The sequence below is a fragment of the Pelodiscus sinensis genome, chromosome 5 (assembly GCF_049634645.1).
Source record: "Pelodiscus sinensis isolate JC-2024 chromosome 5, ASM4963464v1, whole genome shotgun sequence".
Taxonomy (NCBI): domain Eukaryota; kingdom Metazoa; phylum Chordata; order Testudines; family Trionychidae; genus Pelodiscus; species Pelodiscus sinensis.
In genome coordinates, this window is record NC_134715.1 from 130,117,257 (window position 1) to 130,142,155 (window position 24,899).

The 24,899-nt window shown below is 44.7% G+C and overlaps 1 protein-coding gene across 3 annotated transcripts in view; it reads left to right on the forward strand.

Moving 5' to 3' along the window:
• ATRN (attractin) overlaps positions 1-24,899 on the forward strand; it is a 222,481-nt gene that overhangs the window by 151,510 nt on the left and 46,072 nt on the right. For 2 of the 3 annotated variants that reach the window (XM_075931018.1, XM_025179538.2), the window contains exons 25-26: positions 6,433-6,494; positions 23,064-23,157. In XM_075931018.1, coding sequence (XP_075787133.1) covers positions 6,433-6,494; positions 23,064-23,157 — 156 coding nt within the window. The remainder of the gene's footprint in view (positions 1-6,432; positions 6,495-23,063; positions 23,158-24,899) is intronic. The other variant, XM_075931019.1, reaches the window with a different exon arrangement.

The window sequence follows — 24,899 nt, forward strand, 5'->3', positions numbered from 1 at the left end:
GGCTCCTTCTCTTCCCAGCCCATCCTCCCCCTGTCCCCCCTCCCTTCCTCCCAAAGTCAGCGGCAGCTCCAACTCCTCATTGGCCACCCCGGCTACAGGCAGGATGACATGGGGGCAAACAATAGGCGCTTTAGGTATAAAGGCACTTAGAGCAGACAGCGCCGCGACACTCAGTGCTGCTGGAGGGCTGCCGCCTGCTTCCTGCCCCGTGTCGCTGCCCCGCAGGCAGCAAGATGCCTCTTGAAGCAGAGCAGGAGGCCAGGCAGCTCCTACCAGGTGTGCCGCCAGGAGCTGGGGCCCCGCGGCCAGGAATGCCACCCCTGGAAATTTGCCGCCCCAAGCACGTGCTTGCTTTGCTGGTGCCTAGAGCCGGCCCTGCTTATTGTGTCATTCCAAGACACAAGCCCTGCCAGATCAATGAAGAAATCATACTTGCATGTCATTTACATTGCATCAGAAGAAGACTTCTAGATGACAGAGAACGTATCCATCTTTTCTTTGAGTTCATTAAACTCTTGTCTCCGACCATCTTTTTTCCAGCCATAGCTTAGAACAGTGTTTCCCAATTTTATCTGGCCCAGGAACCGTTTTCAGAATTTCAAGGAACCCCTAGGTTTGTCAAGCAAAAAAAAAAGGGGGGGGGGGGCTCAGGGCAAGAAGTTTGTGACTATGATGGGCTCAGGACACAGATTTGTGATGTGTGGATGGTGCAGGAGTGTTGTGGCAGAAGACTGAGGATGTGGGGATGCAGGAGTTTGGGGATGTAAGAGGCTCAGGACAGGGGGTTCCAGTGTATGATAGGCTCAGATTTGGGCTCAGGTGGTGCAGGAGTGTTATGATGCTGCAGTGAGATGGGAGTTTGCCCCAATTGGGGGTTTGTTGGCCAGGCTTCATTTTTAAATATAATATGTCAAACTCAAATTTTTTTAGCATTGTCTCTATTTATGAGAGGGGTGAGGAACCTGTTTTGAGTCAAGGGTCACTGACCCACAGAAAAGTCTGTTGGGGCCACACAAGTGAGATGCAAAAAAAACCCAACAACCCTCCAAAGACCCCCCAAGCCTCACTAATGTGGTCCCAAACGTGCTGGTGGAAGCAGGGGACAGAGTGAAAGTGGGTGCTGGGGCTGGGGAGAAGGTGCTGCTGGGTGGAAGGATGCTGGCTCAGGTGGCGGGGTGCTTGGGCAAGGTGCTTGGGCAGGCAGGTGGCGGGGTGCTGGGGTCAGGGACATGGTCCTGCTGGGCACTAGGGTGACTGGCAGGGTGCTGGGACAAGGAACAGGGTGCTTCTGGGTGCTAGCATGGATGGCAGGGTGCTAGGGCCAGGGTGGTGCTGAGTCCTGGGGTGTGAGGCAGGGTGTTGGGGCCAGGGACAGGGTGGTGCTAGGTGCTAGGGTGGATGGCAGGGCTGCCAAAGAGCAGGATAGGGATGGGGTGCAGGATCTGGGAGGCAGGTGGGGGGCCGAAGGGGGCAAGGTCTGGGTGGTAGGTAGGGTGCAGAAGCAGGCTGGATGTAGGGTGTCTGGCTAGTGGGAGGAAGCAGGAGCAGATTGGGGGTAGGGTGTCTGGCTACGTGGGAGGGTGCAAGGAGGGGAGTTGGGTAGGAGTTGGACCTCTCTGATCTGGCACCTGAATGGTCCCAGATGAGGAATTTTTGGACCAGGGGAGGTCATTTCAGGGCTCCTGGTCGTCCCTCTCCCCCCCCCCCCCCACACACACACATTAGGCTTCTTTGCACCTCTATCCCCTGAGCTGCCCAACCCAGCTGGTTCCCTGCACCTCCCCCAAAACCATCCTCCACAATCCAAGGGAGCGCAGCACCAGTTCCCTGCAGCCCCTCACAGCCCAGCTGAGCTGCCCGTCTGTTCTGTATGCCCTGCTCTGGTTCCCTGCATGCCTCCCCCACAGGACTGCTGAGCCCCGTTTCCCTGCACCTCCCCCAAGCCCCGCAAAACTGCAGAGCCAAGCACTGATTCCCTGCCCCTCCCTCCCCTTGAGTCTAGCCCCGGTTCCCGGCACCTCCCTCCTCCTGCAGCCAAACTGAGCTCTGAGCTCCACACACACACACCCCACAGCCCAACCCAGCCCAGCTCCCCGGACCTCCCCAATCTGCAACCCAGCTGAGCTCAGTTTCCCTGCACCTTCCCCCAAACCATGCAGACATGCTGAGCCAGCGCTGATTCCCTGCCCCTGCCTCCCTCCCTCCCCTTGGCTGTGTCTACACTGGCACGATCTTGCGCCACAGCTGCCACTCTTGTGCAAAAACTTGCCTTCTGTCTACACTGGCTGTGTGTTCTTGTACAAGTTCACTGATGTTCTTATGTATGAAATCAGGGTTTCTTGCACAAGAACTATGATGCTCCTGCTCAGGAATAAGCCCTTTTGTGCAACTGTTCTTGCGCAAGAGGCCAGTGTAGACAGGCAACATGAATTTCTTGCGCAATAAAGCTCTATGGCTAAAATGGCCATCTGCACTGTCTCGGGCAAGAGAGCGTTCACCCTGCCATAGATGCTCTTGTGCAAAAGCACAGCTCACACGTGGCAGTGTGGACGTGTTCTCGCGCAAGAAACCGCCAGTGTAGACATAGCCTAAGAGTTTCCTCGCATGAGCAAAATGAATTTTGTGTTGTGCACCAGAACTGAGTTCATGTGGCTTGTCTGGATGTGCCACTGTGGCACCCAAGTTATTAATAAATATTTTTAAACCTTTACCTTTTCTCCCTGCTGCCATGTCTCCTTCCCTTGTTCCATCAGCTCCGCTGGTGCCTGCTGCCTCCCAACTCCTCACCCTCCTCTGCTGTCCTGACTCCTGCCCTTCTCACTGCCCTCAGCCCTCCTGCAACCTGCCCCCCCTCCACCAGCCCTTCTCTCCTCCCTGTGCCCACTCCTCCAGTAGCCCCACTCTGATCATGTGAGCTACCCCTCCTCATCCCCTCTTCTAACACCTCCCTCTACAAACCTGCCCTGCATCTCTCCTGTGGTGGTGGTCCCTCCCCTGCAGGTGTCTGCCCTTCTGCTTCACCCCAGAATCTCCTGGCACTTGCACCTTCTCTTACTCTTGCACCCACCTGTTGCCTCTGCCTTCCCTCACTGGTCCTGCCCTCTTTGCCCTCTTTTTCCCTGATGCCCACCCCCTCACCACCCTCTGCCCCCCGTTCCCCTTATGCCCCTGTGCCCTCACACCTGACTTGCTCCATCCCAGCCTTCCTCATGCCCACCACTTCTTTCAAGCCTTCTCCCAGCACCTCCCGCTCCCCCCTCTAGGCCCCAATGCCTTTACCCTCTCCCCTCCCAGCATCACTCTGTCCCCCTCCCACTGACACCTCCCCTTCTGCCTTTTTCCTCTTTGTTTGCACTTGGCCCCCTGGCATTTGTCTCTCCTCTACCCTGTCCTTTTGGTGCCTTTCTCTCCCCTCCCCCTCTGCATAAGCCCCTTCCTCTCCCAGCCCTTCCCCTTCCCCTACCTTCTGCCTTCCACTTTGTGGGGCTGGAGTCTACAACTCAGCCACATGGCGCAACGCAACGCAGCACCCAGCAGTTTTAAAATCCCGGGCCGTGACGTTACGTCACGCCCGGGCATCTCCCCGCCTACCAGTTTGAGCATGTTATGCAGGAAAGTAGCAGCCAGCAAGAGGGAGCTCAGTGAAGGTTGTGCATGGAAGGGACAGGATGGGGACAGGGGAGAGACGCTCTAGGACCAGGGTGGGAGGACGCGCGGGGGGCTGGGGCTGGCTCCGGCTCCAGTTCCAAATAGTGGTGGAGCATGGGCACCAAGAGCCCATACAACTCGCTGCCCATGCCTCTGCTGGCTAGCCGGCTCTCTCTCTTTCAGAGGGGGCGGGGGAGTGCCAGCTCCTCGCGGAACCCCTAGTTTTGCTTCGGGGTACCCCAGGGTTCCCTGGAGCACCAATTGGGAAATACTAGCTTAGAGATCACTCCCTCAATTCCATTATCGTATGTTGTTTACAGCTTTGGAATGCGCATAAACATTTCTGTTTTTTCTGGGATCCACCCTGCATTGAAATGTCAGAAGCTTGATTTTAATATATAAATCCCTTTTTGGTCTCTTTTAAAAGGTCTAACCCCCTCCCCCACCCTCCCGATGGGCAATAAATGGTCGATGGGCCACATATGGTTTGCCAGGGTTAGCTCCGGTGGGCCACCACCACTTTATTTACCTGCAGCTCCCCAGGTATGGGTGCTCGCAGCTCCCGTTGGCCATAGATCGCAGTTTCCAGCCAGTGGGAGCAGTAGGAAGTTGTGTCTTGGTCCATGCTGTATCCCGCAGCTCCCATTGGCCGGCGATCCACAGACAATGGGCGCTGTAAATGCCCGCACCCGTGGAGGTACAGGTATATAAAGTGGTGATGGCCCGCTGGGGCTAAGCCTGCAGCTAATTTCCCACTCATGGTTTAAGCCTATAGACATTTGTCCTTACAGTATTGAAGAGGTAACGGCTTTGTATGTATCTACCACTTGCTTAATTTTTTTATACTTGTATTTCAGTTGCAGGAGGCTTGGACTTCCCACATGCAATAGTCTGATCCTGATAATAATTCTTTGAGGAGGATTGTTTGCCTTCCTGTTTCTCTTTTCTGCTTCTAGATTCCTTGTGCTATAAAAACAAATTAATTTAAAAAAACGTATAGTTTATCTCATTAACAATTCATATTGTCAATGTATGACTACATAACATTACAGCTAATGTTTCTGTATCTTAGACAAACGAGGGGATGAGACCACCTTTTTCTAGTGAAAGACACAGAAAAAAGAGCTGTGTGTAAACTTGAAAGCTTATTTGTCTCACCAACAGAAGCTGGTTCAATAAAGATGCAACCTCACCCACATTTTTTCTCCAGTATCCTAGACCAACATGAGTATAACACCACTACATAACAAGTATCTTAGTTACTTTCACTTCCTGTTTCTGTACTCACTGCATCAGGAGGTTGAAATGATTCAAATAGGAATACTAATAATTTAAATCAATCTTGGTATCTGTTTTAAAGAAAACATAGTTAGCCCTCTGTTTAATATGTAAACTGCTGTAAGTGCAGCCCACAACACATTTGTTCTCCTTTTTAACTGTAAAACTGAAGTAGACCATAGGGCAGTGCATTACAATTAAAAATACAGCTTACTGAATCTTCCCATCACTCACAGGCAGTAGGAATGAAAGAATGGGATCATACAGTGAGCAGCTTTTTGTGCCGTTGGGTACATGCTTTCCAGCGAAACTAAAAGTGTACCAAAGGAGATGACATCATATTTGTAAACAAATCTTTCTGGCTAATTGGGTATGTAGGATAGTAGATTTTTAAAGCAAACATGGCAAGAGATAATGTTTCTGGAAAAAAGTAATGGTCATCCTTGTTCTGGTATTCATAATTTTCAACCTGTGATTAACAATGGAAATATGTTAAAATTGATACCAATATTGCTATGATGTGTAATTTAACAGGAAAATAGAAACAATGCTTTGAGACAGACTCCGTAAAAATGAAAAGCTTTGCTATATAAACTGCCGGTTTCCGGTGAGCGTTTGGAAAAAGTTCATATTGTTCACGAAAGAGTTAATTTCCTGTTGTGGTACTGGGATTGATAGGCAGAGGAAATAGGAGGTACCTGGAAAGAACTTAGGATTCCTAATACTGCAGAAGTTGCCTTTCTGTTGGCTTGCCTTCCCTTTGTTTTGTTATTTTTAACCAGACTCTCTAATCTCCGTTTGCCTCTAACCACCTCCCAATTTCCTGCTCCTTTCTTCCTTCTGTGTTTTGTCCAAAAAATTAGATTGTTTTTCACTTCTCTTTTCAGTTTGAGTGGCTTCCAGGAAAGTGGGTTAAAATGAATGCCATAGTTGTTTTTACAGTTTCTATTATTTTCTGCATTTCATGCCTTTTCGCTGCTCTTGGTGTAAGTTTCTTATTCAAAATATCTTACTCTGAGCATTATTTCAACGGGGTGGGTGGGAGATACAATTCTGGCTATTTTTGAACTTTAGTATTTATTACACTTTACTGGTTAATATGTCTGCAGTCATTCAAAATACTCTACTTTTAGCTGTATGATATTGCTTTCCTATTTATGAGTATTATGATCATTTCGGATGTGGAGCTTTTGAAAGATGATTACCATGTTCTTTTGCCTCATTTACCAAAGTTGTATGTTCTTGGATAGCAACAAGAAGAGCCGAAGTATTTGTTTTGATTTTAAAGCAATGTGGATAAAGCGCTTCAAATCTTAATTTGAGGACTATTTCTTCTTCCTCAGCATACTGCTTAATATTTGTTTAAGAATATCAACATGTTGTACATTTGAAGAAAATGAAGCAGCATTTCAAAGTAATTGTTGATCCTAGCAGCAGTGTAATGAATTTTGGATATAAATTACCTACCAATGAAGTAACAGGAAAACATTTGCTTTTCTTTTACAGATTGCTTTCTCACAGCACAGCAACTTTATGGACCTGGTACAGTTCTTTGTGACATTTTTCAGGTACTTTTCATTTTAGGCAGCTAAATATATCTATTGTTTTAAGAGCACCTTTGACCAATACACTGATTTATAATTTATTACAGTTAAACCATCCTCTTTATCTAACATGTAAGTCCAATGAAATGAAAGTACTACCCTTAACCTTCAAAATATTTTTTCTTAGTAATGTTAAATTAGAGAAATTGGCAGCATGGCAGTGCAAGCATACATCATCCTTTCAATAAAGTTAGCCCTTGTCTACACTGTGAAACAAGTTTATGATGCCATAAGAATGGAATCCACAGAAGCATAATACTAATGTTTCCTCTTCTATTCTTCAAAGGAGATTCTTAACTGAACATGGGAAGTCTCCAGAAGTGATGAAAATTGGTCCTTAGGGTTTCATAAATTGAAAGTCCGGATTTCCTAATTGTAGGGACTGTTAATATTTCATAACTACAATACCACGAAACTTTACATTTAAGTAGCACTTGGATGTAAACCTTTCAAAGTGAACATTAAAGCCTCGCAACCTTCTGTAAAGTAGGGATACAGAATTGTACTCATGAGTTAACAGGTACAGAAATATCTTGCCTGAGCTTTTTGCACACACTCAGTGAGAGAAGAGATGATAAAACCTAAGAGCACTGACTTGGCATTTCATGAAGATCACTTACCAGAGCTCTTATTGCACAATGTGGATGACATCTTAAAATTGTGCTGTAAGACCACTTTACAGTGGATGCTTATTCATAGTAACACCTTGTAAGAGCAACCGCTGCTTACGAGCATCGTTTTTCTTGGGAACACTTACCTTGCTTTCCATGGGCGACCTTTCCCAGAAGAGCAAGAGGCATTGAAGAGCAATGTAGCAAAAGGGCATCAGTGTTGCACTAATGAGCATCTACTGTGTTGGTTTACTTCCTGTCCCATTCCTGTTGATATGGGGTAAAGTCGTGTTCTCATCGAAGTAAATAAAGGTGGTTCTTTAAGTAATGTCCACGAAGGCGCTCCACTTCAGATATGCATGTGCTTCTCAAGCCCTTCATTGGAGACTTTCTGGTGGAAGTGTTTGTTCGGCGCGAGCATGCACACTATTCAACCATGCCCACGCTCCAAGGGGCTGTAAGGCTACATAGTTCTGTTCCTTCTCTCCAATCTCCAGTTCAGTCGGAGCCCTAATATGTGTGCCTTATGTGTGCCTTATGTGTGCCTTTGTGCTTTATAGATTAGTTCAGTTTCTAATTAGTGTTACTTGTTAATGTAAGATGAGTTAGATAGATGTGAGAGGGTTTATTGTTGTCCCTCCTCCCCCCCCATCATCACCTCCCTCCTCCATTTTTTCTGGTGAGTTGATTTGGCCTGGCTGAGCATGCCTGGCTATCCATGTTTCAAATGCTGCTTCTCTTGTCAGGAGGCTGCTCCAATCACCAACAGCCACTGTAAATGTATCCGTTGCATGGGAGGGTCCCATATTCATCACTTCTGCCTGGCTCTAAAATCGAGAGCGTAGAAGACCCGGGAGACCAAACTGAAGCCAGTGTTGATGTAAGGTGGCTGGAAAGCTGGCTAGATTGTCAGGCTCAACGGGTAATGATGTCTGGCTGGCGATCGGTTTCAAGAGGAGGGCCCCAAGGACCGGTTCTAGGGACAGTTTTGTTCAACATTGTTACTAAGATCCTGGATGAGGGGATGGATTGCACTCTCAGCAAGTTCGCAGATGACACTAAACTGGGGGAGAGGTAGATACGCTGAAGGGCAGGGATAGGGTCCAGAGTGACCTAGACAAATTGGAGGATTGGGCCAAAAGAAATATGATGAGGTTCAACAAGGACAAGTGCAGAGTCACTCTGCATATAGCCCTCCCTCCGATTAGCTGCCTCCATTTCCATGTTCAAAAAATAAGCCCCTTTCAGGCACTTAGTGTTTTCCTGGCACAACTAAGTCCTGACCTTGCCTCATGTCAGGGTAAGACGAAGCTGCCTACCAAATTTGGTGTTCCTTGAACAAATGGACTTACAGATGGGCAGACTCACAGACAGACACACACTCTCTAAAATGTATTGCGATATAGTTAAGAACATAAGAACGGCCGTACTGGGTCAGACCAAAGGTCCATCTAGCCCAGTAGCCTGTCTGCCGACAGTGGCCAGCACCAGGTGCCCAGAGAGGGTGGACCGAAGACAATGATCAAGCGATTTGTCTCCTGCCATCTCTCTCCAGCCTCTGACAAACAAAGGCCAAGGACACCATTTTATCCCCTGGCTAATAGCCTTTTATGGACCTAACTTCCATGAAATTATCTAGCTTCTCTTTAAACTCTGTTATAGTCCTAGCCTTCACAGCCTCCTCTGGCAAGGAGTTCCACAGGTTGACTACACACTGTGTGAAGAAGAACTTTCTTTTATTAGTTTTAAACCTGTTACCCATTAATTTCATTTGGTGTCCTCTAGTTCCCCTATTTAGGGAACTAATAAATAACTTTTCTTTATCGGCCCTCTCCACACCACTCATGATTTTATAGACCTCTATCTTATCCCCCCTCAGTCTCCTCTTTTCTAAACTGAAAAGTCCCAGTCGCTTTAACCTCTCCTCATATGGGACCATTTCCAAACCCCTAGTCATTTTGATTCATAAATTTGGCACGGTCACAAACACTCCAGCTTAGTAAAATAGAGAGACCACACAACATATATCTGTATATCCATATACTCATGTCATCTCCTGAATAGTAATTTACATTCCCCATCATCACCAGTGGCCATCATTCTGGTACCTCCCCGGAACGACACCTACTTTTCCTACGCCCCTAGGATGCTACTTGTATAATATCAACAAGCAGTCCTGTGGCACTTTAGAGACCCGCCTCTTTTATGTGCCTGGTGAGTCTCTTTTTGGTATGCTTTTATGCATCCCCTTACCTTGCTTTATGGTAAGACGGCAGCTGCATACCAAATCTGGTGGTCCTAGCTCTCACTATTTAGGAGTTCTTGAACAAATGGACTCACACAGGCACAGAAAGTTTCTAAAATTTTAGTAGGATTGTAATAAAACAGCCCGAAGCTGGGAATGGGCGATGAGGAGGGATCACTTGATGATTCCCTGTTCTGTTCACTCCCTCTGGGGTACCCGGCATTGGCCACTGTTGGTAGGCAGGCTATTGGGCTAGATGGACCTTTGGTCTGACCCAGAATGGCCGGTCCTAGGTTCTAAATAATGAAAAGCATAAGGAAATAAGAAATCCATAAGAAAAAAATGTATAGGCGAGCAAGCAGTTTATCCCTATAAGCTACATGATCCTCCTTGAAAATGAATGCACAGGCTGTATTTTTGTTATCATTATCCCCCACAAGCCAGACTGCCTAGAAGCCCCACATCCGTGCCTCACTTTCTTTCCAGAGGCCTATGATCCGTGTATTGCCGAAGTAATAATTTATCACATAACTTCTTCTATGCAAGCACATTTATTCTTACAGTGAAAGTAGTACTGGGAAAACACATTTAAAAGCACCAGAATAGCTCTTGAAAGCTTGCCCGAGGCCTCCCCAGCTCAAGCTCTGATAGGTGTCTTCCAAACTACAGTTGGATTATCTTGTAGCTCCAAACCATCTCCGATTCGGAGCTAGAACCTGGGCTAGGCAGTTAAGCCTCTTCTTTATACAGCGCAGGCCTTGGCTCTCCAGGAACATGTAAATCTTTAGACAGTGACCCATTCCTCAGAGCATAGCTTCTGATTTTTGCTTACAATTTTTGCTTACCTGAGGTGATGAATTTACATTAATCTCTCCCTAGGTATTTCCCAAAAAATCCAGTTCTCCCATATTGTCTTCTTTGCAGATTGTTCAGTATAGTCTTGTATCAACCACCTCATATCATATCTCCCCTGTGGAGAAGTTACTTGCAGGCCCAGCTCACAATACTACATGAACGTTGCAGTTATGATGGACCCCAAAGATACTTGCACTTAATTCTGTATATTCTCCCAAGGATATCCAGGAAATTGCCATATTGACCACGCTGGGTTCTCCCATCTCTGCCACTGACTTGCTGTGTGACCTTGGTCAAAAAATGTCACCTGTGTTTCCCTTGCTCATGCCCCTGTTTGTTGTACTGTTGTGTCTTCTCTATTTCAATTGTCAGTTCTTCAGGGCAAGGATTCTCTCTTATGCATATGTGCACCACCATGTATCTTGGTTGGGGCCTGTAGACCCTACTGTAGCACTGATTATGGAACTTTATCAATATTGAATGTCACTTGGAGCTTTCCAACGGCTCCTGTGTCTATCTGGGTGTGTTAAGCTCTTCAGGACAAGGGCTTTCTGAGTTGCATAATACCAAGCATGTAGGTAGCACTTAATTACAGCTGAGTTTCTGCAAATAATACTTAACCCAAGTTATGAATAGTTTTTGTCTAATTTTGTGTACGTGTGTGATAGGATATTAGGTTTAAGAATTCTATATACAGAGGTACAGAGCTAATTTGCTGATAGGCTAACGTCTTTCTGGGTCTTTCCGGCTAAAAAGGGCTTGGTTTAAACGTTTCATACTTCGCTTAGCCTATGCATATGTTTTGAATGGAATGTAATTTTTAAAAACTACCCATACTGTGTGATACGTTTGGGTATTCTTAACAAAAGAACAGCCAGACTGGGTCAGACCAAAGATCCACCTAGCCTAGTATCCTGTCTTCTGACAGTGGCCAATGTCCGGTCCCCCAGAGGGAATGAACAGAACAGGGAATCATCCATCTATCCTTTCCGTCAGCCATTCCCAGCTTTTGGCAAACAGACACACCATTCCTGCTCATCCTGACTAATTGCCATTTGTGGACCTATCCCCCATTAATTTACCTAGTTCTTTTTTACCCCTGTTATAGTCTTGGCCTTCACAACGTCCTCTGGCAAAGTATTGCAAAGAAGTATTTCCTTTTGTTTGTTTTAAAGCTGCTTCCTATTCATTTAATTTGGTAAACTCTTGTTCTTGTGCTCTTATGAGGAAGAGTTAATAACACTTCCTTACTGACTTTGTCCACAGCAGTCATGATTTTATAGACTTTGATCATTTTCAGTTCGTCTCTTTTCTTAGCTGAAAAGACCCAGTTTTCTCATCGCTCATCATGTGGAAGCTGTTACAGAGCTCTGATTGTTTTCCTTTTTTGTAACTTTTCCAATTCCAATTCTTTTTTGAAATGTGGCGACCACATCTTCATGCAGTATTCAAGACGTGGACATACCATGGATTTATATGGACGCAGTGTGACAAAAAATGTCTCATCTATGCCTTTCCTAGTCATTCCCAGTTGTGTTTTAGCTTTTTTGGCCCCTGCTGTCCATTGAATGGATGTTTTCAGAGAACTGTGCACAATGTCGCCAAGATCTGTCTCTTGAGAGGTAACAGCTAATTGAGACCCTATGGTATAAGTGTGTTTTGGATTACATTTTCCAGTGTGCATTGCTGCATTTATCAAATCTCATAGCTACATCTGTGTGTTTAATTTGTGCAAGCCAGGGCAAGGAGAATGCAGTAAGATCCCAGGATAGGATGGAGAACCCATTACCTTGCACAACTCCAAATCTCAGCTTATCGTGTGCGGGAACAGGAAAACCTCTCATCTTAAAAGCTCTGCAAGGCAAACCAAGTCACAGGTTGCTGGAAACCAGTAACCCAGTAGAACATGCATGCTCCAGAGAATAGTGTGACCTAGTCCTGATTGTACTAAATTCTGCTCTGGCGCTGTACTTAATTTCCTTTTTTTTATTTAACAACCAAGTTGCTCTCCTTCAAAAGATTTGGAGCTTGAAGTTCAGAGATGAATGCCTGCAGCTTTCTTTTGCTTTCATTTGGAATTAGGGCCTGCAACACCTTTGAAAATCAGGTCCAGGTTTGCTAGATAGCTTTTCGTTATTATTCCATATGGTAGCTTTTTATTTTAAGCTCCAAAAAAGTCAGTAGATAAAGGTTGAGAAAAATGATTTGTACTGGCTCATTAATAGATCATTATAAACAGAACCGTAAGAGGAATGATATTTTAACCACTGTTAACCTTTTCTAAAACCAAATGAATTGCAAGGGAACGTTTTCTTCCTATCGCCTTTCCTTCCTTTTCATAAACCCTTTAATTTTTACTTTGCACAAGTCTGCTATTTTCTTCCCTCGCACTTTAAACTATTGAAAGTTTTGTGTATACTCAGACTGTGGTGTCAAAAAATGTCAGTTTTTTTCTTCAGAAGCTGTTCATCCCTATTCCCACTTCCCTGATGATTTTTGTTCCAAAATACAAAGCAATTTTCTGCAAAAAGCATTATGAAGAACCTTCCCTTAGATAGGGAAAATGGACCCTATCTAACTTGATACCTTTTAAAATGAGATTCCAAGTTTATTTGATAACGGTGGTCATGTTGATGTAACATAGACTTCTCTAAGGCATTTGACTTTTCTGTGCATGATATTTTCATTTTAAAAACTAAACAATTATTACATTAATATGGCACACTATAAATGAATCAAAACCAGGCCCACTGATAAGTCACAATGTAATTGTAAATGGGAAATCATCATGAAATGGGTGTTTTTCTAGCAGGATCCTGCAGCGCTCAGTTCTTGACCATATACTGTTTAACTTGGCCTGGAAGAAAGTGTCATTGTTGCTGAAAGTTGGTAGATGAGACAAAAATTGATGAAGATTGGACGGTCAGAGAGAACTGGATCGTTGGGTAAATTGGGCTCTGGTAAATGATACACATTTTAAATGGCTAAATGTAAACGTAGGAACAAAGAATGCAGGTCATATTTACAGAGTGAGAGTCTCTAACATGGAATCAGTGACACTGATAAGAATTTGGAGATCAGGGTGGATAATCAGCTGAACATGAACTCCCAGTGTGATGTGGTGGCCAAAAGAGTTAATGCGAACTTAGAATGTATTTACAGGAGGCTCAAGTAGGAGTAAAGACGTTATTTTATTTGGCACTGATGCGAGTGCTGCTGGAATATTGTGTCTAGTTCTGGTGTCCACAGCTGACGAAGGCTGGTGATAAATTGGAGAGGGTTCAAAGAAGATCCATTAAAATAAGTAGAGCACTAGAAAACATGCCCTTTGCTGCTAGACTCGAGTTCAGTCTATTTAACTTAATAAAGCAAAGGTTAAAGGGTAACTTCATTATAGTTTAGAAATATCTACATGTGGAACAAATATTTAATAGAGAATAATATAAAATAATCCCCTGGCTGAAAGTTGGACGGTTTGTTTGTCCAACACAATAGGGCGCAGCTTTTTGAATGGGATACTTGAAATAGCAGTGATCACAGAATGGATGTGGTCTTCCCCCGAAAAAGAGGAAACCTTTATTCGACCTAAGGGCAGCAAGCTGGCATTACTTAGGTTTGGTATCAAGTTCTAGAGAGAACCACCAGCTGGTCCATTAATTCTACAGCAGTCTAGTTTCATACCTGAAGCTATGTCTACACTGGCAGTTTTTTGGAAGAGGAAATGCAAATGAAGCACTCATTTGCAAATGTCATGCTCTCATTTTATAGTCTCTTTTGATCCTTTGGGTGGAAGAGGTTTTTGTGATAAAAAGCCCTGTGTAGACGGGGCCATTTGTCGGAAAAACCCCGTTTTGCGCAAGATCCTATAAACCTCCTTTTTTGAGGTATTAAGGTATCTTGCACAAAACGGGGGTTTTCTGACAAATGGTCCCGTCTACACAAGGCTTTTTATTGCAAAAACCTTTTCCGGAAAACGGATCGGAGGAGAATATGCAAATGAGAGCGCAAGATTTGCAAATGAGCGCTTCATTTGCATTTCCTCTTCTGAAAACCTGCTGCAGTGTAGATGTAGCCTAAGTGACCGTGGGGAGGAAGCAGGAGTTCAGAGTTCAGTTTTGTAGGTGATGTGTGATGAAGCAGAGGCTCGAAAGATTGTCTAGGGGTGGCGTTTTGTGGCAAGGAACTGGGGCCGCGAAGGAGGAAAGCCCGAGACTTAAATGTACTTAACCAATAACAAACTTTATTAACTACAATCTGATTATATTAAATTACTGTCTCTGATTTGTTTAAGACAACATAGCATGCAAATAAAACATACATTAAAGAAAGTTAATACAACAATAACAACTCCTCCTACAGCCAGCCCCTCTGTGGTTATCTTGGAACAGCTGGTAGAGTTAGTTATTAGTTTGCCTATTCACTTAACAACCCCTCAATTCTACTTCTAGTTCTTATTTAGACCAAGGTGTGGTACTATATGGTTAATACAATACAACTTACTATTGCTAAGCTGACAAATAATATATTAAGCAATACTTACAAGCCCAGTAACAATTACGATGCACAGACACAAAATAACACGTAGCATGCTCCGGATTCGTACACCCTTTCGTGATTCGGTGGGTGGGAGGCAGCCTCGGGTGATCAACCCTCAGCCAGGCTGGACGATACGTGCCTTCTATTTTTTTATACGGAACCTCCCCGAGCTTAGGGCGCAGGGTGCTTTATACTATAATTTTGACATCCGGTATCATATTAGGGTTATTTGATATCCGGTACCATATTAGGGTTCCTTCCTTGTGACATGACATCTGCCTCAAGGCATTGTGGTTAGTGCCTGATGCAGACATGACGGGCACACGTGAAAGCTAGCTATGTTTTTTGTTTCCCTGCTCCAGGTGCTTGTTAACTGATGTATATGACAGCTCATTTCTCTTATTGCTATCTTGTCGTGTTTTTTAGTGCTCATTAACTTAGTGTATGAGACAGCTTGTGTCCCTGCTCTTGTCTTATTGGCCCAGGTGCTTGCCAAGTTAAGTTCCGTTTACTGAGAACAGTGCTGAGCACCCGGGAAACTTCAAGCTCTGTTTCTGGATCCGCCTCAGCGGCCTGTGTTTTTCTTGTGAGGGGCTTTAGTGTGGCAGTATGGGCAATACGTGCGAAGCCGTGGTCAAAAGGATCTGCTACATGATAATGTGGATTTATGTCTTAGGCAGAGATTGAGCTCTCATTCTCGAAGGCAGTACATGTTAATACCCATGGTATTGTCCCTTAAGTAGGTGTTCCTCCAGTGACACAAATTTGGAAGCTTTCAGTGTAAGTATATTATGTACATGTTCTCCCCCAATAATTGCTCTCTTTCCTTCAGATTTGAGAGTGCTCTTTGATAGTAGTCCTTATAAATCCCAGAAACTCACCTAACTAAATTGATTATCTTCACTTCTTTAAATTGGCTAGAGCTGCTATCTACTAACAGATGCCAGGTCCAGTCTGGAAGAGTCAGAATTTCAGGTGCTCATGGATTCCAAAGCTAAAAAGAGCCCTTGTGATTTTTCCTGTATCCTGTGGGCCACAGAAATCCTCCAGACTAATCCTTTGAGCACACCTTTAAGTAAAACAGTCAATCTTAATTTGAAAATTGCGAGTGATGGATGTAGAAGAAAAATACATGCATAGACTGGGGAAAATTTGAGGTGGAAGATGAAATTAGGTAATTGTATAGTAACTATTCAGCTAAGAGTGTTATTCTTACTGGGGACATCTCCCATCCTCGTATGTGGGGAACGTACCCATCTACCCCTGGTTAACTTGGGCAGAATAGGGCTCGCTGGCAATAGGGCGTTCTGCTCAGGCTGTGCATAAAAGGACAGCCTTTTATGGCTGCTTGCCGTGTGTGCTGCCACTTAAGTAAATCTGTTTCAGTTGTTAAATATAAATAAGATTGATCCTTTTCCTAGATTTTGTAGGGTCATTCTTATTGCGCTCGTGGGACTTTCCAAATAGCTACCCGTTGCAAAGTTAAAATGGCCAGTGTGATTCTGAGCAAGGCCGAAGAAGATGAAACATTTTCTTCCCAAAAGATGTTTACGGTTCAGTCATCCTGCTGAGAGAAAATTCCAGAATGAACCAGACTGTAAACCTGTTATAATGGCAACTGTTTAGGATGAAGTGGGTGATGGTGTATTAAACCCTGATGTCTTCCACAATAAAGAAAGTTGTTTAATCTGTAAATCAGGCCCTTCGCTCCTTTGTTATTAGTATCAGGTAGCAATTCAGCAGACACCATCTGTGCAGTGTCAGTGCACGCATTACTAAAGAAGCTTTTTAACCGTCTGTTTAGATTCTCATCATTTTACAGTCAAGTACTCAGGCTTTATGCATTGGTTCTATCTTGTTTGGATTTTAGTGCATGGAACAACAAAAATGTGACCTATCACTCTGCAGCACATTAAAAGTTACTTTCTCAGGTAGCGCTTACATAGTTTCCACTTCATCCGAATAATTTGAAATGTTTCTCTAGTAATCATGCCAGTGCTTTCAGAAGTTACAAATTGACTTTTAGCACACTAAGGTATATTCGAGCCAAAGCTGCAGTATATTTTGAGGTTTAAAACTGTCATTTTTACTAGCCATTCTAATATTGATAAATATTATCTGGTGGTTCAGTAATTTGGACCTTAATGTGCGAGCTGGATTTTTGTCCTCTCATAGTCAGGATTCCTCTTACCAAGTCTTCCTCTCCAGTGTCATGTGAAAATGAAAAGTTGCTAGTTGTAAGAATTTTAAGGAAACACCTTTAGAAAAGGGGTCAGAGAATGGGGTGGAGAGGCAACTGGGAGGTTTGAGGTTTTGGTTAGGATTTATTTCAGTGACACACTTACAGCTTACAAGAAATTAATTATTGACACTTTAATAAATGATTAATCAAATTGATTCTAACAGTGTCAGTGTTATTTTTGTTTAATAAGTTGCTTATCACCTTCTGTAACACCTTCTGCTGATGTGCCTGTAACCATCTAACACACACAAATAATGTAGTAGCTTTATAACCTCTATTAATCATTAACCCTCTCTAAATTATAAAATGAATGTACCTTAATATAAAGCATATTTCCCCCTGTAGCTGCTATAGATAAGAGTTAAAATAGACTTATAGTTAAATGTGTTAAGATCTACTCCTGAGCACGGATGGGCTAGAGTGTTCGCTTTAGGCTAAACCAATGTGGTGGTCTTTCAGTAGCTCAGTTATCATTGTCTTACGCTTAGCTATTGCCTCAGTTTTCTCTTTTGCTCTCATCGACTGGAAGAATGGAGCTAGTCTTCTGTGATGCTCGGCATCATGATTTTCAGCCATCTCAAAGCGGGCAGTATTGGTGAGAGAGGCACAGATGATAAATGTACAGTCTAGCCTTATTTTGTCTATAGCATTGCAAAAGCTCCGTGCCTTTTACTGCAGAATGAATATCAATCATGTGCATCTCTTTAGGACTGTGGTCACTAACAAGTCGATCGCGATTGACTGGTCGATCGCAGGGCCTCGACCAGACGATTGCGAGGCATCCTGCCTGCCCCCCCTCACTTCCCCTCCCACCCCCGCGAAGCCCCACTACCTACCTCAAATGAAAAGAGAGGTAGTGTCGGTTTCCCAGGGCTGAACAGAGGTCCCGTAGCTTAGCACCAATTCCGGCGATTCCGGAAGTGGCGCTAGCTGCTCTGCCAGGCGTACTGTGGGAGGGGTCATTGGCTGCGGAGGAGGAGCACAGTGACTTCCCTGCACCGCACAGGAGGGGTGTCAGCCCCGGGGCAAGTGCGTGCGGGGCTTCCTTGCACCGGGGGGGGGGTTGGCCGGCCCCGGGGCAAGCGCATGCGGGGCTTCCCTGTGCTGGGGAGGGGTGTGTGTGTGTGAGATGGGCTGAAGTACGCGCTGGCTTGGGGGGGGGAGAATCCTGGGAAGAGACAGATACAGGGGACTCTCTGCCCCCCCCGGTCCCCCTTCCCTCTCCCCCCTGTCCAGTTCCCTCTCCCCCATTCCCTCTCCATAGCCACAGAACTGTGTCCCACCCCCGTGTCCCCATTCCTCTGTCCCCAGCCCCAGAACTCTGTCCCCTTCCCCGAACTCTGTCCACACTCCCCTGTCCCCAGCTATAGAACTCTGTCCCTATTCCCATCCCCATTCCCCAAACTCCGTCCCCAGCCCCAGAACTCTGTCCCCTTCCCCGAACTCTGTCCCCATTACCCTGTCCCCAGCTATAGAACTCTGTCCCCACCCCATCTCCATCCCCACTCCCCGAACTCTGTCCCCACTCCCCGTCCCCATCCCCTGAACTCTGCCCCCATCCCCACTCCCCTGTCCCCAGCTATAGAACTCTATCCCCATTCCCCTCCCCACTCCCTGAACTCTGTCCTCAATCCCCTGTCCGGAGCCACAGAACTCTGTCCCCACTGGCACCCTGTCCCCTGCCAAAGCACCCACTAGCACCCTTCCCCAGTACTATGCCCTCTGTTCCCACTAACACAGTTGGGGCCACAGTAGTGAAGCGGGGGTGGAGGAGGGTTTTTTTGCATCTCACTTGTGTGGCCCCAGCTGACTTTTCTTGGGTCAGTGACCCCTGACTCAAGACAGGTTCCCTGCCCTTCTCAGAAATAAAGACAACGCAGAAACTTTTTGTTTGACACAGTATTTTATTTTAAAATGAAGCCTGGCCAACAAACCCCAAATTGGGGCCAAGCCCCCATCTGGCCACAGCATCATAACACTCCTGCGCTCCCCTTTCCCCCAGACCGTACATCTGAGCCTATCATACACTGGAATCCCCTGCCCTGAGCCCCTCACATACCCCAACCCAAATTCCTGAATCCTTACATCCAGAAGTGTGGCTTGCTTAGTACCCTAACCCTCCATCTGACCCCAACACTGCCCGGCCTGGCATCCTCTCCTTGAGCCAGTGCCCCTTATCCGTCTTCTCCTGCATCCAGATTTTCTCCCAGAGCTTGCATCTCTCACTCCTTCCCACACCCAAATCCCTCATTCCCACCCCAGACCCTACACATCCTGTCTCAACCCAGCAAGTTTACGGCTAGACTGCAGGAGGAGGAAACTAGAGAGGGCGGAGCTTCAAGGAAGGGGCGGAGCTTCAAGGAAGGAGCAGGGCGGTAGATCTTGGCTTGTTCTGTCATTTTAAAAAGTGATCTTGGGTGTGAAAAGGTTGGAGACCATTGCTTTAGGAGATTTCGAGGGAGGGTGGGGGGAGATGGAGAAGAGATGCTGGGCAGGAGCTGCAAAGAGAAGACTTAAATCAGCAGTGGTATTGCAGGACAGAAGAGGCTGGTGCTAGATTGCCGGAAAGAGAAAGGGCTCAGGCCAGGAGGAGGGTGGAATAAGTCTCACAGGGGGAGGGGGGGTTTGGTTTGGGTTTGTTTGAAATAAGGACATTTTGAAATGGTTGGGTGGTCTTAGTAGCTCACAATGAGTGTGAAATACAGCACAGCCACATGTCAGAGCAAGGAGCTGCAGTGTGGAAAGCAGCGAAGCTGTGGTGCACCCACATGACTGAAACTTGTCAGCTGTTCTGGAGAATACTGCCCATTAGTTCATTGTTTGTGATGTTGTGCGGGAAACAGGTAGAAGAAATGGGAACGCTGTTGGCAGAAAGCAGACCTCTCCCAATCGCAATATAATGCTATTACCTATTTTAGGCTGTTTTACTCTGGGTAAGCCCAAGCGATCTTGTTTTCAGTTTGATCTTGTGTTTCTGCCATTAGACGGCACCTTTCATGTACCTAGTAAACACTACCTTTTACTCCCATTAGGCGGGGTGCTGAAAGATGCAGTTCGTTGGCTGGGGGGGCTGGAGGAGGAGAAGAATAGGTGTTTCCTTTTTGGCTTTGTATCTTTCCCATGTATTTGCTGCCTCCTTGTGACGATACAAAAAGCTTATCAGTATGGTTCCTCTGCCAAATGGAGGGTAGCATTTTCATGCTTTAGAAAAATCAGATCCCTAGTTCTAGGTTTGAATTTGTATTTTTAGATTTTTCTCACATAGTCTTGGTTGTGATGTGAGTAATGAAAAACAAAAGGGGAGCTGTGATGTAGAACAGTGTTTCTCAACCAATGGTATGAGTATCCTTAGGGGGACTCGAGAGAAGTCGGGGGAGGACGTAAACACAACCGCAACTGAAATTTGGAGAAAGCTGAATTTTTGTTTTGAGTTTTACAGCACTTTATTATTTTGATACTTTTTACACCCAAAAATGTAATCGCCTGCCCGACTACGATTAAGTTGTTTAAACAAATATGTTGCAATGGTGGAAAAAATTTTGTGGGTCTGAAAACTGTAGGTAGTGGGGATATTTTTTTTTATTTGAAAAGGGGGTACTTTTATTAAAAAGAAAAGGTTGAGAAACACTGATTTCGAAAAGGGCAAAAGAGAAAAGCAGCATGTACAGTTCTAAAAGATTGCCTCGTCTTGTGGAGATGATTGTTTGCGGGGTCATGATATCCAGGTAGTTCACTGGGAGGGGGGGGACCCCCAAAAAAATGGGACAGATGAGCTTTTCAGTATGAGTTCCATTACTAATGTGTAACCACAGTGAGCCATTAAAGGAATGGCAGAATCTCCTTGCCCCAACCTACATATTTGTGAAGTTCTTGTTAGCTTCCCTAGTTATACCTGGCATTTCAGAGTGCAGACAATTCTTAACGATGCCCCTCATTTCCAAGAGAAAATTTCTGAAAAGCTCAGTTAGGATCTCAAGGAAAATCCATCTGAGGGGACTTGCCCACTCCTGATGGTTAACTGCTGGAGTGTCTAAAACTCATAGCACGTGCGCGCGCGTGCTCTCGCTCTCTCGCTCTCTTTTTTTTTTTTTTTTTTTGGACGGGGGATGGGTGAGTAATACCAATCATGTCAAAAAATCAGGAAATCCAAGACAGCAGCTGTTCTTCATAAGCCAGCTGCCATGCATTTGCCTTCAGCTGAAGGTTGTTGAAATCAGCACTTTAGCCTGATGGGCTGACAGGCAGCTACGCTTAGTCTAGACTTTGCTTTGCCCCTAGACTAGTGTTCTCCAACTGGGGTCCGGACTCCTTGTGGGAGGTGAGGTTAATGGGGGATTGTGAGCTGAAAGGTTCCACCCCACACCTCTCTCTGCTTCCGGCATGTACAATGGTGTTATAAAGTGTTTTTAATGTATAAGGAGTGTTGGGTGGGGAGTGGTCATACTCAGAGGCTGACTATGTGAAAGGGGTCGTCAGGCCAAAAGTTTGAGAACCACTAGCCTGGATGCAGTCTTGAGAAGCATCCTGCAGACATTTGATATGATTTACTTAGTGTGTGTAGTAGGTGTTGCAGACAGGAAGAATAAAAGATGCTTGACCCCAAAGACAGTAGTCTTGTGTAATCTTGTGTACACTTGGAGGGTTGGGAATAGGCTATAACAATAGGCAGCATCCTGGAAGAGTGAAGATTCAGCATATTGTCTTAGTTCCACTATTTTTGATTGGATGCTCCTCTGTTCTTCTCTACAGGGAGTCCTAGGGTGGGTAGGCCTTGGTGATGTAGGGATGCTCTGCCTTGAAGAGAGTTTTCAGGGTTCTGTGGGAATGGGAAACTTTGTTAGAGGAAAAAGCTGACCAAGCCTTTTGACACAGCATGAGTGCTATAGCATTCATGCTGAGGAAGCTAAGTGGAGCCTCAGGACAACCTCTGGAGCTCAAAAAGGTTCCTAGTCCATCATCTGCTTATGCCTGTTCAAGTGTGATGTATGCAAAAATTCATCTAGTCAAAATCTAACCTTGTTTGAGGGAGAAATGCCATTTACAGGTAATGCAGATTCTGTTCGTACACTTCACTGAATGTATCAGTAAGTTATTTTCCCCCCAAAATGGAGGGGGATGGAAGATATAAAATCATAAATAAACATTTACATGTGTGTACATTTCTTTGTCCTGACGGCAAGGAATTAAGCTGAATGTTTTAGTGGTGTGGATGTGGGGCATATTGTTCTGTACTTGAATGAATGAATAAAATACATCAGAATTAAATGTCGGACAGATACTTCAGTAGTACTTTTCTGTCTGAAATTTTCTGAGAGGACTTTCGTATGATTTTTGCAGTAGGCTAACGTAAAATCAAAATTGAATGCCTTAGATTAAATGAGAGTTTTTGTAAATCTGGTTGTATTGGAAAATAGATGTCACCGGAGATGAAAAATGCAAAACAAATACTTCTTGTTGCAAGCCATAACAGCTAATGTAGATTGTCCATTCTTTTGTTCCTCCTTGCTGGGATTCAATTGAGGCTAGTGAAAGTAAGGTGTAAAGATGTCTGTAACAAATGGGGTATGCACTTTTTGTATAAAATAATTCCAATAATCATAGTTTAATTTGCAAAAATATTCTACTTAAAACTAAAAAAAAAAAAAAAGGTTTGTCTCACGTACATATTGCATACTTAATTATTCCTTTTTGAGCTAACCTCTCATTTAAAACAAACATTACTAAAGATTGCTGTATGGCATTATTCTTATGGTTCACTTCTTGCATTCTTAACCTGCTGGTAGAATTTCTGAATGCTAATCATAGATCTGTCATTTGACTTGCTATGTGACCTTGGACAAGGCACTTTAACAACCTTTTAGTGTCTCCTGCATATCTCTGTAAATTGGGCATAGTACATAATGGGAATTAATATTTGCAAAGTGCTTTGCACTGCTGTAGCATTTTTTATCAGAGGACTAGTCTGGCCTTTATTTGTTTAGAGCTTTCAAATGCTGATACATTCCGAAAGGGAACAGTAAGTGTTTGTGTTTTCTCCTCTACAGTTGTTTCCTGTCTTTGCTCCTGGTAGCGGCCGTGGTGTGGAAGATTAAACAGAGTTGCTGGGCATCGCGACGAAGAGAGGCAGGTCAAATGACAGTAATGAATGCTCTCCTCTGACTGACTTTTTGCAACTTTTGTACATCATTTACATGTCCTTAGTCATATACATGCAGTATTTCTCTGCAGTTTAGCATACAAGCATCTGTTTGCAGAGACAGAGAATAAAATACATTGATTAGCATTTTGATTGCAAGCTATCCTAGGTTGCTGTCTTGGGTCTGCACTTCCGTTCATACGCTAAGTGTGACAGGTCAACATACTGTGTTCCAGAACCTCAGACCCCAGAGCTTGTAACCACAGTGTTTAGGAGAAATGTATGGGTTTTTTTAATCAGTTCAGAAATTTCTGAAAATCACAAACTTGCTTTTGTAGCTCATCTCCTTTGCTGGCGTGCTAAATGACAATTAGCTCCTGTCTCTAACTGCTTCTGTAGCAGTATGGCTCACTTGAAAGTTATAGACCCATGTCAGTGGTTTGAGGGAGAATATTGTCATTCTAAGGGGCAAAAATAGCTAAGAAAGTTAAGGCTCCTCTTTTAAAAAAGGCACACAGGTTACCATAGCATTGCTCCTTCTCCCACTTTGTAGAGATCCAGGTAGGTTCCCGTCAGAATATCACAGCTCGCTTTTCATACAGGACATTGTCTCAACGACTTAATTACCTGCATCCTGCTTCAAAAGCCTTTTAAGTCTCCACTTGAAAGAGAATCCTCTGAACTGTTGTTCATGCTAAAATTCGACACTTTACACCTGAGTCTCAACAAAGGATCTAGTTATCTTACCCATTACAAAGATAGCTTCCCCAATTATCACCTCTAATATCATTAGCCCACAGACATTTACCTCCCCCCCCCCCCCCATCCATCTTCTGTTCTGAAATTTGATTTGTCCTTTTCATATGTGTTCATTTTCTAAATTGTATCCTTTGGTATATATGGTTGTGACAATTTCCTTCCACTATTTGATCTGAGGAAGTGGGTCTGGCCCACGAAAGCTCATCATCTAATAAACATCTTGTTAGTCTTTAAAGTGATGCATAGTCCTGTATTTTGTTTCTGATACATGTATGATGGCTTTTCACTGTACAGGCAGTCCCCGGGTTACGTACAAGATAGGGACTGTAGGTTTGTTCTTAAGTTGAATTTGTATGTAAGTCGGAACTGGTACATATTGTAGGGGAAACTCTAGCCAAACATTTCTCCAGAGCTCAGTTTTATTCTCCCACACCTCACTTCCCTCAGTCCTTTATTCTCAAGCTGAGGTGTCCGCTGAGAAAAGCGCGTCTCCCTGGTCTGCTGGGGGGAGGGAGGGGCGCGCTAGCTTCGCGTTTCCCTGGTCTGCTGGGGGGAGCAGCTAGTGCGGGGTTGCCTCACCCCGTTTGTAAGTAGGGATCCGATGTAAGTCGGATCCATGTAACCCGGGGACTGCCTGTACTATCTTTTGCCGTGTCTATTCATTGTAAATGTGCTACCTCTGTCTACAAATGCTTGGCTCATTGACTGCCATGTAGCATCATAACTTCCAGTTCAGTGAGTTGCTGAGGAGGAGTGTGAGGATCTTGTCCTAGACAAGGTGATAAAACTCCTAGTATGAAGGCTGAGTGTCTCCTTTGGTCAGTCAGGTCTCTTTACTTCTAATTTTTAAAAGTACAGATATACAGTGCACCTTTATGTTGTTCCCAAAGTAGAATACTAGGGAAGCAAACCGTAGATAAGACAATGTGGGATGCTATATCCCATATTGTGTCTTATGGATTTTATGATGGAGTGCAGCTATCAT